The sequence below is a fragment of the Oncorhynchus kisutch genome, linkage group LG18, assembly GCF_002021735.2.
Source record: "Oncorhynchus kisutch isolate 150728-3 linkage group LG18, Okis_V2, whole genome shotgun sequence".
Taxonomy (NCBI): Eukaryota; Metazoa; Chordata; class Actinopteri; order Salmoniformes; family Salmonidae; genus Oncorhynchus; species Oncorhynchus kisutch.
Window position 1 is genome coordinate 67,021,543 of NC_034191.2, and position 12,167 is coordinate 67,033,709.

Consider the following 12,167-nt stretch of genomic DNA (forward strand, 5'->3'; position numbering starts at 1 on the left):
CCTCTGACCGGCTCTATGCACCCACACTGACAGAGAGAGAGAGAACACTTCCTGTCTTTCTCTGGGAGGACTCTATATTAAAGTCTTTCTATAGGCCTTTTAAAGGGTTTACAAAGACTGTGAGCAGCTCCATACATCATTATTCAGCCTCATAAAATAGAACGTGTGTGAGTGTGTAATCCATGTGGTGAGAGACCAGGCTGCTCAACAGAACAAACAGGATGTGGTGAAAATTGAGAGATATTCTCAGACGTGCCAAATTAGCCAAGACTTTTCTTCCAGTAAACAAAATCATTACTCCATCATTGTTCTCAGAAAGAGCTGATATACACCCACCGGCCATCTTATTAGATACACTACCCCGTACACAAAATTGGATCAGTCCTACAGACAGTGAGTCACATGGCTTGCTATATAAAGCAAGCATTGAGGCATTCAGTTGCGGTTTGATTGAACGTTAGAATGGGTGAAATTAGTGACCTAAGCGACTTTGAGCGTAATGTGATCATCGGTGCCAAGTGCCGGATCAAGTATCTCAGAAATGGCCACCCTCCTGGGCTTTTCACAAACGACACGTCGAGGGTTTACAGAGAATGGTACAACAAACAAGAAATATCCAGTCAGCGGCTGTCCTGTGGGCGAAAACAGCTCGTTGATGAAAGAGGTTGAAGGAGAATGGCAAGAATCGTGCAAGCTAACAGGCGGGCCACAAACAGACAAATAATGGCGCAGTACAACAGTGGTGTGCAGAACGGCTTCTAGGAACGCACCTTGTCTTAGATGGGCAATTGCAGCAGACGACCACACCAGGTTCCACTCCTATCAGCTAAAAATAAGAAGAAGCGTCTCCAGTGGGCACACGGTCGCCAACACTCTTATGTCAAGTGTTATTGAAGTGTTGTGGTTGCAGGTTCACATGGCACATCTAAAGCCTTTTATTTGGGGGTTTTGCTATAGGCCACCAAGTGCTAACCGTATCTAGATAGTATGTTTGAAATGCTTGATAGTGTGTGTGATGTAAACAGAGAGGTCTACTTTCTTGGGGACCTGAATATTTACTGGTTTTCATCGGTTCAAGGGGAAGCTTCTCACTATAACTAGTGCCTGTAATCTGGTTTGGGATATTAATCAACCAAGATACTCCACATGTATTGATCACATTTTTACTAATACTGTAGAACTTTGTTCTAAAGCTGTATCCATACCCATTGGATGCAGTGATCACAATATAGTGACTATATCCAGGAAAGACAAAATTCCAAAAGCTGGGCCTAAAATAGTGTTTAAGAGATCATACAAAAGATTTTGCTGTGTCTCTTATGTGGATGATGTTAAAAATATTTGTTGGTCTGATATGATTCATAAGGAGCATGCAGACACTGCACTTCATGAATTTATGAAATTGCTTCTTCCAATTATTGATAAACATGCACCTGTTAAGAAACGGACTGTTAGAACTGTTAAGGCTCCATGGCTTGATGAGGAATTGAAAAACTGTATGGCTGAAAGAGACAGGGCAAAAGGACTGGCTAATACAAGGTCTTTGGAAAGTATGTTAGGTTACAGCTTTTATTCTGAAATTGATTAAATAGTTTTTTCCCTCATCTACACAATTACTCCATAATGACAAAGCAAAAACAAGTTTTTAGATAGTTTTGCGTATTTATAAAAAAACAACTGAAATATCACATTTACATAAGTATTCAGACCCTTTACTCAGTACTTTGTTGAAGCACCTTTGGCAGTGATTACAGCCTCAAGTTTTCTTTGGTATGATGCTACAAGCTTGGCACACCTGTATTTGGAGAGTTTCTCCCATTCTTTTCTGCAGATCCTCCCAAGCTCTGTCAGGTTGGATGGGGAGCATTGCTGCACAGATATTTTCAGGTCTCTCCAGAGATGTTCGGTCAGGTTCAAGTCCAGGCTCTGGCGGGGCCACTCAAGGACATTCAGAGACTTGTCCCGAAGGCACTCCTGTGTTGTCTTAGTTGTGTGCTTAGGGTCGTGGTCCTGTTGGAAGGTGAACCTTCGCCCCAGTCTGAGGTCCTGAACGCTCTGGAGCAGGTTTTCATCAAGGATCTCTCTGTACTGTGCTCTGTTCATCTTTTCCTCAATCATTACTAGTCTCCCAGTCCCTGCTGCCACCACCATGCTTCACTGTAGGGATGGATCCAGGTTTCCTCCAGACATGACGCTTGGCATTCAGGCCAAAGAGTTCAATCTTGGTTTCATCAGACCAGAGAATCTTGTTTCTTAAGGTCTGAGAGTCCTTTAGGTGCCTTTTAGCAAACTCCAAGCGGGCTGTCATGTGCCTTTGACTGAGGAGTGGCTTCAATGTGGTCACTCTACCATAATTGGTGGAGTGCTGCAGAGATGGTTGTCCTTCTGGAAGGTTCTCCCATCTCCACAGAGGAACTCTAGAGCTCTGTCAGAGTGACCATCGGGTTCTTGGTCACCTCCTTGACCAAGACCCTTCTCCCCCGATTGCTCAGTTTGCCAGGTGGCAAGCTCTAGGAAGAGTTCCAAACTTCTTCCATTTAAGAATGATGGAGGCCACTGTGTTCTTGGGGACCTTCAATGCTGCAGAAATGTGTTGGTACCCTTCCCCAGATCTGTGCCTCGACACAATCCTGTCTAGGGAACTCTACGGACAATTCCTTTGACCTCATGGCTTGGTTTTTGTTCTGACATGCACTGTCAGCTGTGTGACCTTATATAGACAGGTGTGTGCCTTTGCAAATCATGCAAAATCAATTGAATTTACCACCTGGTGAACTCCAATCAAGTTGTAGAAACATCTAAAGGATGACCAATGGAAACAGAGTGTGCCTGAGATCAATTTCCAGTCTCATAACAAAGGGTCTGAATACTTATGGTTTTATTTTTATATATATATTTGCTAACATTTCTAAAAACCTGTTTTTGCTTATTGGGTATTGTGTGTAGATTGCGGAGGATTTTGTATTTATTTAATCAATTTTATAATAAGGCTGTAACGTAACAAAATGTGTAAAAAGTCAAGGGGTTTGAATACTTTCCGCAGCACTGTAGGTCTGGCTGACATACTGCAAATTGAGAAATTTTGTGACTAAACTCAAAAAAAAAAAAAAAACTGTATCATGAAGCCAAGATCAGTGATATAAAGAATGATGGAAAAAACTTAGAGTACTTTAAATGAAATGATGGGCAGAAAGACATTAAACTCAGTAGGCTCTAGTTTTATCTTATCGTGATTATTGTCCAGTCATATGGCCAAGTGCTGCAAAGACCTAGTTAAGCTGCAGCTCGTCCAGAACACAGAGCACGTCTTCCTGTTCATTGTAATCAGAGGGCTAATATTAATACTATGCATGCCAGTCTTTCTTGGCTAAGAGTTGAGGAAAGACTGTGACTGTGTCTCTTCTTGTTTTATAAGAAACATTAATGTATTGGAAATTCCTAATTGTTTGTGTAGTCAACTTACACACAACACTTACCCCACCAGACATGCCACCAGGGGTCTTTTCACAGTCCCCAGAACAAACTCAAAGCGATGTACACTATTATAAAGAGCCATGAGTGCATGGAACTCCCTTCCATCTTATATAGTGCAAGTGAACAGCAAACCTGGTCTCAAAAAACAAATAAAAGCACCTCATGGCACAACACCTCTCCCCAATGTGACCTACTTGTTGTGTGTATGTACTGACATGTATGTGGAACTGATAGATGCACACGATACATGTTAATGTTTTTAAAAGTATGTAAATTGTAAAGTCTTTTGTCCGTAATGTATTTTCCGTTATACGTCGGACCCCAGTAAGACTAGCTGTCGTCATTGGCGTCGGCTACTGGGGATCCTAACATTTGAGGAGTGGAGTAACAATCTGCAGCAACTGCCTGATGCCATTGCGTCAGCATGGACCGACGTCCTCGTGGGAACATTTCCGACACCTTGTAGAATGCCCCAAAGAATTCAGGCTGTTCTGGGGGCAAAGTGGGTCGGATCCGGTACTAGATGGGTGTACCTAATAAACTGACTAGAACCAAAAAATTTGATCATATTACTCCAGTGCTAGCCTCTCTACACTGGCTTCCTGTCAAAGCAAGGGCTGATTTTAAGGTTTTACTGCTAACCTACAAAGCATTACATGGGCTTGCTCCTACCTATCTCTCTGATTTGGTCCTGCCGTACATACCTACACGTACGCTACGGTCACAAGACGCAGGCCTCCTAATTGTCCCTAGAATTTCTAAGCAAACAGCTGGAGGCAGGGCTTTCTCCTACAGAGCTCCATTTTAATGGAACGGTCTGCCTACCCATGTCAGAGACGCAAACTCGGTCTCAACCTTTAAGTCTTTACTGAAGACTCATCTCTTCAGTGGGTCATATGATTGAGTGTAGTCTGGCCCAGGAGTGGGAAGGTGAAAGGAAAGGCACTGGAGCAACGAACCGCCCTTGCTGTCTCTGCCTGGCCGGTTCCCCTCTTTCCACTGGGATTCTCTGCCTCTAACCCTATTACAGGGGCTGAGTCACTGGCTTACTGGGGCTCTCTCATGCCGTCCCTGGAAGGGGTGCGTCACCTGAGTGGGTTGATTCACTGATGTGGTCATCCTGTCTGGGTTGGCGCCCCCCCTTGGGTTGTGCCATGACGGAGATCTTTGTGGGCTATACTCGGCCCTGTCTCAGGATGGTAAGTTGGTGGTTGAAGATATCCCTCTAGTGGTGTGGGGGCTGTGCTTTGGCAAAGTGGGTGGGGTTATATCCTTCCTGTTTGGCCCTGTCCGGGGGTGTCCTCGGATGGGTCCAAAGTGTCTCCTGACCCCTCCTGTCTCAGCCTCCAGTATTTATGCTGCAGTAGTTTGTGTCGGGGGGCTAGGGTCAGTTTGTTATATCTGGAGTACTTCTCCTGTCCTATTCGGTGTCCTGTGTGAATCTAAGTGTGCGTTCTCTAATTCTCTCCTTCTCTCTTTCTTTCTCTCTCTCGGAGGACCTGAGCCCTAGGACCATGCCCCAGGATTACCTGACATGATGACTCCTTGCTGTCCCCAGTCCACCTGGCCGTGCTGCTGCTCCAGTTTCAACTGTTCTGCCTTCTTATTATTCGAACATGCTGGTCATTTATGAACATTTGAACATCTTGGCCATGTTCTGTTATAATCTCCACCCTGCACAGCCAGAAGAGGACTGGCCACCCCACAGCCTGGTTCCTCTCTAGGTTTCTTCCTAGGTTTTGGCCTTTCTAGGGAGTTTTTCCTAGCCACCGTGCTTCTACACCTGCATTGCTTGCTGTTTGGGGTTTTAGGCTGGGTTTCTGTACAGCACTTTGAGATATCAGCTGATGTACGAAGGGTTATATAAATAAATTTGATTTGATTTGAAACTGGCTGTTGAGTGTAGTAGTGCCAAAGAAGATAAGATCATGTACAACCATTCTTGGAGGAAACAGAAGTTAACTGAAAGATGTCTATTGTTGATGGTGTTAATCCAGAGGTCTTGCCTCTGGATTTATGTACAGTAGAAACACTACAGGACAACGCACTGGCAGTAAATTAACATTTTAATACACCATCCATATCCACCAGGTAATACATCATATAGTATCAGTTGACAAAAATAGATGTAATACAATATTAATATGATAGATAACCCTGTAGAATATACTATTTACCACACATCGAAGTAGGAAACAATTCAATAACACATTAGTAACACACAAATACATCCCTTATCAACTATTCAATTAAGTTAGTTAGGCTACTCTTGAGCATGGTCCTTTGTAGCTCAGTTGGTAGAGCATGGCGTTTAACACCAGGGTAGTGGGTTTGATTCCTGGGACCACCCATATGTAAAATGTATGCTCGCATGACTAAGTCGCTTTGGATAAAACCGTCTGCTAAATGGCATATTATTACTCTTGTTCCATTACTTAATGGCTTCATTTAAATTATACATAATGTTTTTGGTGAACAGTAGTTGAAAATAGTGTTGTCAATATCATATACAGATCTTTTAAATAGACTTATACCTTAAAGGGTAGAAAGCAGCAGTTTTTACTCAACTAAGTGACAACACAGTGTAGTCAAACTTAGTTGTAGTCACAATCTGGTTAACTATAACTTCCAAAATAGTTCTGTTTTGGGGTTTTAAATATGTATTAACTTATTTTCGGATAACGTCTAAACTACCCACAATGCACAATTGCCACCGTCATTAAGAGACCGAGTGTTGGCGGTGGTGAGCTACAATCCAACATTCACGAGGAAGTGTGATGTAAACCAGCTATCATATTACACATGGGGCATTCTGCACATTCAGAATGTAACTTGCTTCAAATCATCCCTGCCTACTCTAATTGTTTAGTACCTCGTCTGTCTTTCTTCATTTGTTTCGGTGTTTGGACTGTGCTGTTATGTGATCATTTCCACCTGCCTGGAGCCTTCCTCTGATCGCCGGCATGTTGACTGTTCCCCTCGACACCTGTGACCTCTGTCGCCTATGGAGTGTTGCCTCTGAAATCTATCTACTTTAGATTTCCCCTACTTATATCGCTATTGGATTCACTGATTCTCCCTCTGAAGTGCCTCTCTACCCTGACTCTCACTTAGTAACTCAGCCACTCTTACCATGAGATGGTAAGGTATGTGCTTGTAAGTTGGCTGAAAACGAGTAGTCTATGACATTGTCGCCCCTCAAAAAAAATAACATTTGTCAAACTTCAGAATTCTGATCTGATCAGTTTATGTACCGTTAAAAAAGTCTAATAAAAAAAGTTAAAAAATAAATAAGGTCAAAAAGCCTGGGAGTTTATCGGCTTGAATCACTGAAAACAGAAAGAGGATTATTAGAGACAGGCTTCTATTTGAGCCAGGTGTCTATTTCACAGATTTTCCTCATTTGCATAGTTATTGGTTTAATTCCAGCAATCACTTCCAGCATTTTAATCAATGTCTTCATTTCCTGCACAAATGTGTTATCATTTACATTGTCACGTTTCTTTTGTCTTAGTATGGCTATATTTTGGCAGTTCTTACTTTTGCCACTAGAGGGCGAACAGCCCATTTCTGGGGGTCTGTACTACCGAAGTTGTTGACTTTTTGTAGTTGCCAGTTAGCTAACAGTTCTCAGCTTTTCACTGTCGATAAAAATGGATGATTGCTATATTTTTTTTTGAGTCCTTACTGAATTTGTGAAATTTAACAAATCAAACATTAAACCTTGTAAACAATTAATGGCAATTCATGGTAACCTCGTAAACAGCGTTCATTTGCTGAAATGTGTGCCGTTACCTGGCTATTCAAAAGGGAAAGGCGGCTATTTGAGACTGCGTTTAATTGAACTTTTACGGGAATAACTCCATAATTTACATGTGGTTATGTTTTTGCTACCTTGACTTTGATAAGCCACAGTTTTAATGTAGACATCTACAATAAAACAATTCCAGTGCACATCAAAAGTTAGTCCTACGGCATCTTGCTTTGCATAATTGTGCACTTCAGGTAAATCTAATGGAGAATGTTAATAAATAGGCATGATTAAAAACTTTTAAAAAGTGTTCAGGGGAAGTGCATCTTGCGTGTCCTCCACAGAGAGACTCTCCCGGACGTGAGGATGTGGGTCATGAGACTGAGCAGCATCAGGAAGATGGTCATGGACATCACAATCACATAGTGGCTGATACTGGAAACAGAGAGATATAGATATATACACTGCTCAAAAAAAGAAAAGGAACACTAAAATAACACATCCTAGATCTGAATGAATGAAATATTCTGATTAAATACTTTTTTCTTTACATAGTTGAATGTGCTGACAATAAAATCACACAAATGATCAATGGAAATCAAATTTATCAACCCATGGAGGTCTGGATTTGGAGTCACACAAAATTAAAGTGGAAAACCACACTACAGGCTGATCCAACTTTGATGTAATGTCCTTAAAACAAGTCAAAATGAGGCTCAGTAGTGTGTGTGGCCTCCACGTGCCTGTATGACCTCCCTACAACGCCTGGGCATGCTCCTGATGAAGCATCCGTCAACTCCTGGACAGTCTGTGGTTGGTGGATGGAGTGAAACATGATGTCCCAGATGTGCTCATTTGGATTCAGATCTGGGGAACGGGCGGGCCAGTCCATAGCATCAATACCTTCCTCTTGCAGGAACTGCTGACACACTCCAGCCACATGAGGTCTAGCATTGTCTTGCATTAGGAGGAACCCAGGGCCAACCGCACCAGCATATGGTCTCACAAGGGGTCTGAGGATCTCATCTCGGTACCTAATGGCAGTCAGGCTACCTCTGGCGAGCACATGTAGGGCTGTGCGACCCCCCAAAGAAATGCCACCCCACACCATGACTGACCCACCGCCAAACCGGTCATGCTGGAGAATGTTGCAGGCAGCAGAACATTCCCCACGGCCCCATTCCCCTCCAGACTATCACGTCTGTCACATGTGCTCAGTGTGAACCTGCTTTCATCTGTGAACAGCACAGGGCGCCAGTGGCGAATTTGCTAATCTTGGTGTTCCCTGGCAAATGCCAAACGTCCTGCACGGTGTTGGGCTGTAAGCACAACCCCCACCTGTGGACGTCGGGCCCTCATACCACCCTCATGGAGTCTGTTTCTGACCGCTTGAGCAGACACATGTACTTTTGTGGCCTGCTGGAGGTCATTTTGCAGGGCTCTGGCAGTGCTCCTCCTGCTCCTCCTTGCACAAAGGCGGAGGTAGCGGTCCTGCTGCTGGGTTGTTGCCCTCCTACGGCCTCCTCCACGTCTCCTGATGTACTGGCCTGTCTCCTGGTGTCCATGCTCTGGACACTACGCTGACAGACACAGCAAACCTTCTTACCACAGCTCGCATTGATGTGCCATCCTGAATGAGCTGCACTACCTGAGCCACTTGTGTGGGTTGTAGACTCCGTCTCATGCTACCACTAGAGTGAAAGCACCGCCAGCATTCAAAAGTGACCAAAACATCAGCCAGGAAGCATAGGAACTGAGAAGTGGTCTGTGGTCACCACCTGCAGAACCACTCCTTTATTGGGGGTGTCTTGCTAATTGCCTAAAATTTCCACCTGTGTCTATTCCATTTGCACAACAGCATGTGGAATTTATTGTCAATCAGTGTTGCTTCCTAAGTGGACAGTTTGATTTCACAGAAGTGTGATTGACTTGGAGTTACATTGTGCTGTCTCTGCAGCACCCCACCAATCAGGCCTTTATGGTAGAGTGGCCAGAGGGAAGCTACTCTTCAGTAAAAGGCACATGACAGCCTGCTTTGAGTTTGCCAAAAGGCACCTAAAGGACTCTGACCATGAGAAACAAGATTCTCTGGTCTGATGAAACCAAGATTGACCTCTTTGGCCTGAATGCCAAGTGTCACGTCTGGAGGAAACCTGGCACCATCCCTACGGTGAAGCATTGTGGTGGCAGCGTCATGCTGTAGGGATGTTTTTCAGCGGCAGGGACTGGGAGACTAGACTGGATCAAGGGAAAGATGAACAGAGCAAAGTACAGAAAGAACCTTGATGAAAACCTGCTCTAGAGCGCTCAAGACCTCAGACTGGGCTGAAGGTTCACCTTCCAGCATGACAACGACCCTAAGCACACAGCCAAGACAATGCAGGAGTGGCTTCGGGACAAGTCTCTGAATGTCCTTGAGTGGCCCAGCCAGAGCCCAGATTTGAACCCGATGTAGAGTCATACCGAAGATTACTCAAAGCTGTAATCGCTGCCAAAGGTGCTTCAACAAAGGACTGAGTAAAGGGTCTGAAAAGTTATGTAAATGTAAGTTGTTTATTTTTAATAAATTTGCAAACAAATATAAAAACCTGTTTTTGCTTTGTCATTATGGTGTATTGTGTGTAGATTGAGGGGGGGGGGGACAATAATACATTTTAGAATAAGGCTGTAACGGAACAAAATGTGGAAAAATTCAATGGGTTTCCGAATGCACTGTATTTGGTGAATATACCACGGCTAAGGGCTGTTCTTAAGCACGACTCAACACGGAGTTCCTGGAGACAGCCTTTAGACGTGGTATATTAGCTATATACATGTATATGGTCTCATATAGCACGGCTTTCATCCAATCTGCATTCGGGACTCAAACCACCCAGTTTATAAATAAGCCATAAGACATGCAAAACCTCTCTCTCTGCTGGGTCCTACCTGGTGCCAATGTCCAGCCAGCTCCCATAGTCCTGCACTAGGAAGAAGAAATGCTGGAGGAAAGAGGGATGGAGAGAGGAAGGTGATGGTGACATTTCCACAGCTTACCAGAGGCAACCATATTGCTAATAGCTGTCTCATTCCTTACCAGAGGCTACCATATTGCTAATAGCTGTCTCATTCCTTACCAGAGGCTTCCATATTGCTAATAGCTGTCTCATTCCTTACCAGAGGCTACCATATTGCTAATAGCTGTCTCATTCCTTACCAGAGGCTACCATATTGCTAATAGCGGTCTCATTCCTTACCAGAGGCAACCATATTGCTAATAGCTATCTCATTCCTTACCAGAGGCTTCCATATTGCTAATAGCTGTCTCATTCCTTACCAGAGGCAACCATATTGCTAATAGCTGTCTCATTCCTTACCAGAGACTTCCATATTGCTAATAGCTGTCTCATTCCTTACCAGAGACTTCCATATTGCTAATAACGGTCTCATTCCTTACCAGAGACTTCCATATTGCTAATAGCGGTCTCATTCCTTACCAGAGCCATCAGGTCAGAAATCACCAGGACGATGAGGAACAGACTGGAAACAAAAGAAGATAAATTATTAATTCAATAAATGACCCCATGAGCTAATTTCTCAAAATACTGTATGTCTGTATGTGTACTTGATTTTCACATGATGGAACCAAGCTAACTATTACCTTCTGGAGGAAAGTTGTGTAGAGACCTGGATGGTTTCAAACGTACACATAACGATGATGAATGGGATTATCACCTGTAACAACAACAGTCTCATCTTCACTCTTTTAGGCAATGGAAATTAAGGTGATTCCATGCGAGAAATTGCCAAGAAACTGAAGATCTCGTACAACGCTGTGTACTACTCCCTTCACAGAACAGCGCAAACTGGCTCTAACCAGAATAGAAAGAGGAGTGGGAGGCCCCGGTGCACAACTGAGCAAGAGAACAAGTACATTAGAGTGTCTAGTTTGAGAAACAGATGCCTCACATGTCCTCAACTGGCAGCTTCATTAAATAGTACCCGCAAAATAACAGTCTCAATGTCAACAGTGAAGAGGTGACTCTGGGATGCTGGCCTTCTAGGCAGAGTTCCTCTGTCCAGTGTCTGTGTTCTTTTGCCAATCTTAATCTTTTATTTTTATTGGCCAGTCTGAGATATGGCTTTTTCTTTGCAACTCTGCCTAGAAGGCCAGCATCCCGGAGTCTACACGGTAGTGTACTTTCATATGGTATGACATTGTAGTGTGTGTGTGTTTGTGTGTGGGGTGTGGTACCTTCCACATCATCAGGCCTCCCATGATAAAGGGGTTGAAGACGGTGAGGAAGCAGTACACTGAGGCTGGATCAAAACTACAGAGAGAGAGTAGGAGGGGGGGGGAGAAGGAGAGTAGAGAGAGAGGGGGGAGAAGGAGAGTAGAGAGAGCGAGAGAAGGGGGTGCAAGAAGAAAGAGGAAGCAAGAACAAAGAGACATAGTAGAGTCGAGAAAAAGAGAACCCAAAGAAAGACAAGAAGGGTTTCAGAGGTCAGATAGTGAAAGAATGTAAATGTGAAAACCAACCTAATGCACTCATGAATAAACTCATATTGGTCCAGAGCCCCAGTCTCCACCATACAATACCTGTTAATGGATGCTATGTTCCCAGTACCAAAGAAGGCTGTAATTATGAAGAAAACCTGACAGCCTAATGTCAAGGAACCAGACAGTGGTTTTACAGAATAGCCAGTAGTTTAGAGAGAGAGACAGTCAAAATGCTATTCGTTTGCATAAGGTCAAGAGTGATGTTAGTGTTTGTGCTTAAAAACCAATGTGTCGAAATAACACTGTTCTTCTTCTTTAGCCAGCTCAGACAGCAACTACATCAGATAGGAACAACTATCACCAGGGTTAAACTAGCGCTGCCTATAGGTCATTAACAGTCAGCAGTGTCACCAAGGAAAAGGATACGAAGAAGTAGGATCTTCTGATGTCATCCAGCTTTAG

General features: G+C 43.7%; 1 protein-coding gene across 1 annotated transcript in view; it reads right to left on the bottom strand.

Annotated features, from left to right (window-relative positions):
- Positions 1–5,522: 5,522 nt before the first annotated feature.
- The window catches only part of pign (phosphatidylinositol glycan anchor biosynthesis, class N), a 16,765-nt gene continuing 10,120 nt past the window's right edge, over positions 5,523–12,167 (bottom strand). Inside the window, exons 23-29 of the mRNA XM_020470747.2 lie at positions 12,132–12,167; positions 11,805–11,860; positions 11,460–11,535; positions 10,866–10,939; positions 10,702–10,744; positions 10,154–10,206; positions 5,523–7,660 (exon numbers count right to left, since the gene is read on the bottom strand). The exon at positions 12,132–12,167 is cut by the window's right edge and continues 51 nt beyond it. Of these exons, the coding sequence (XP_020326336.2) occupies positions 7,537–7,660; positions 10,154–10,206; positions 10,702–10,744; positions 10,866–10,939; positions 11,460–11,535; positions 11,805–11,860; positions 12,132–12,167 (462 nt within the window). The 3' untranslated portion in view covers positions 5,523–7,536. The remainder of the gene's footprint in view (positions 7,661–10,153; positions 10,207–10,701; positions 10,745–10,865; positions 10,940–11,459; positions 11,536–11,804; positions 11,861–12,131) is intronic.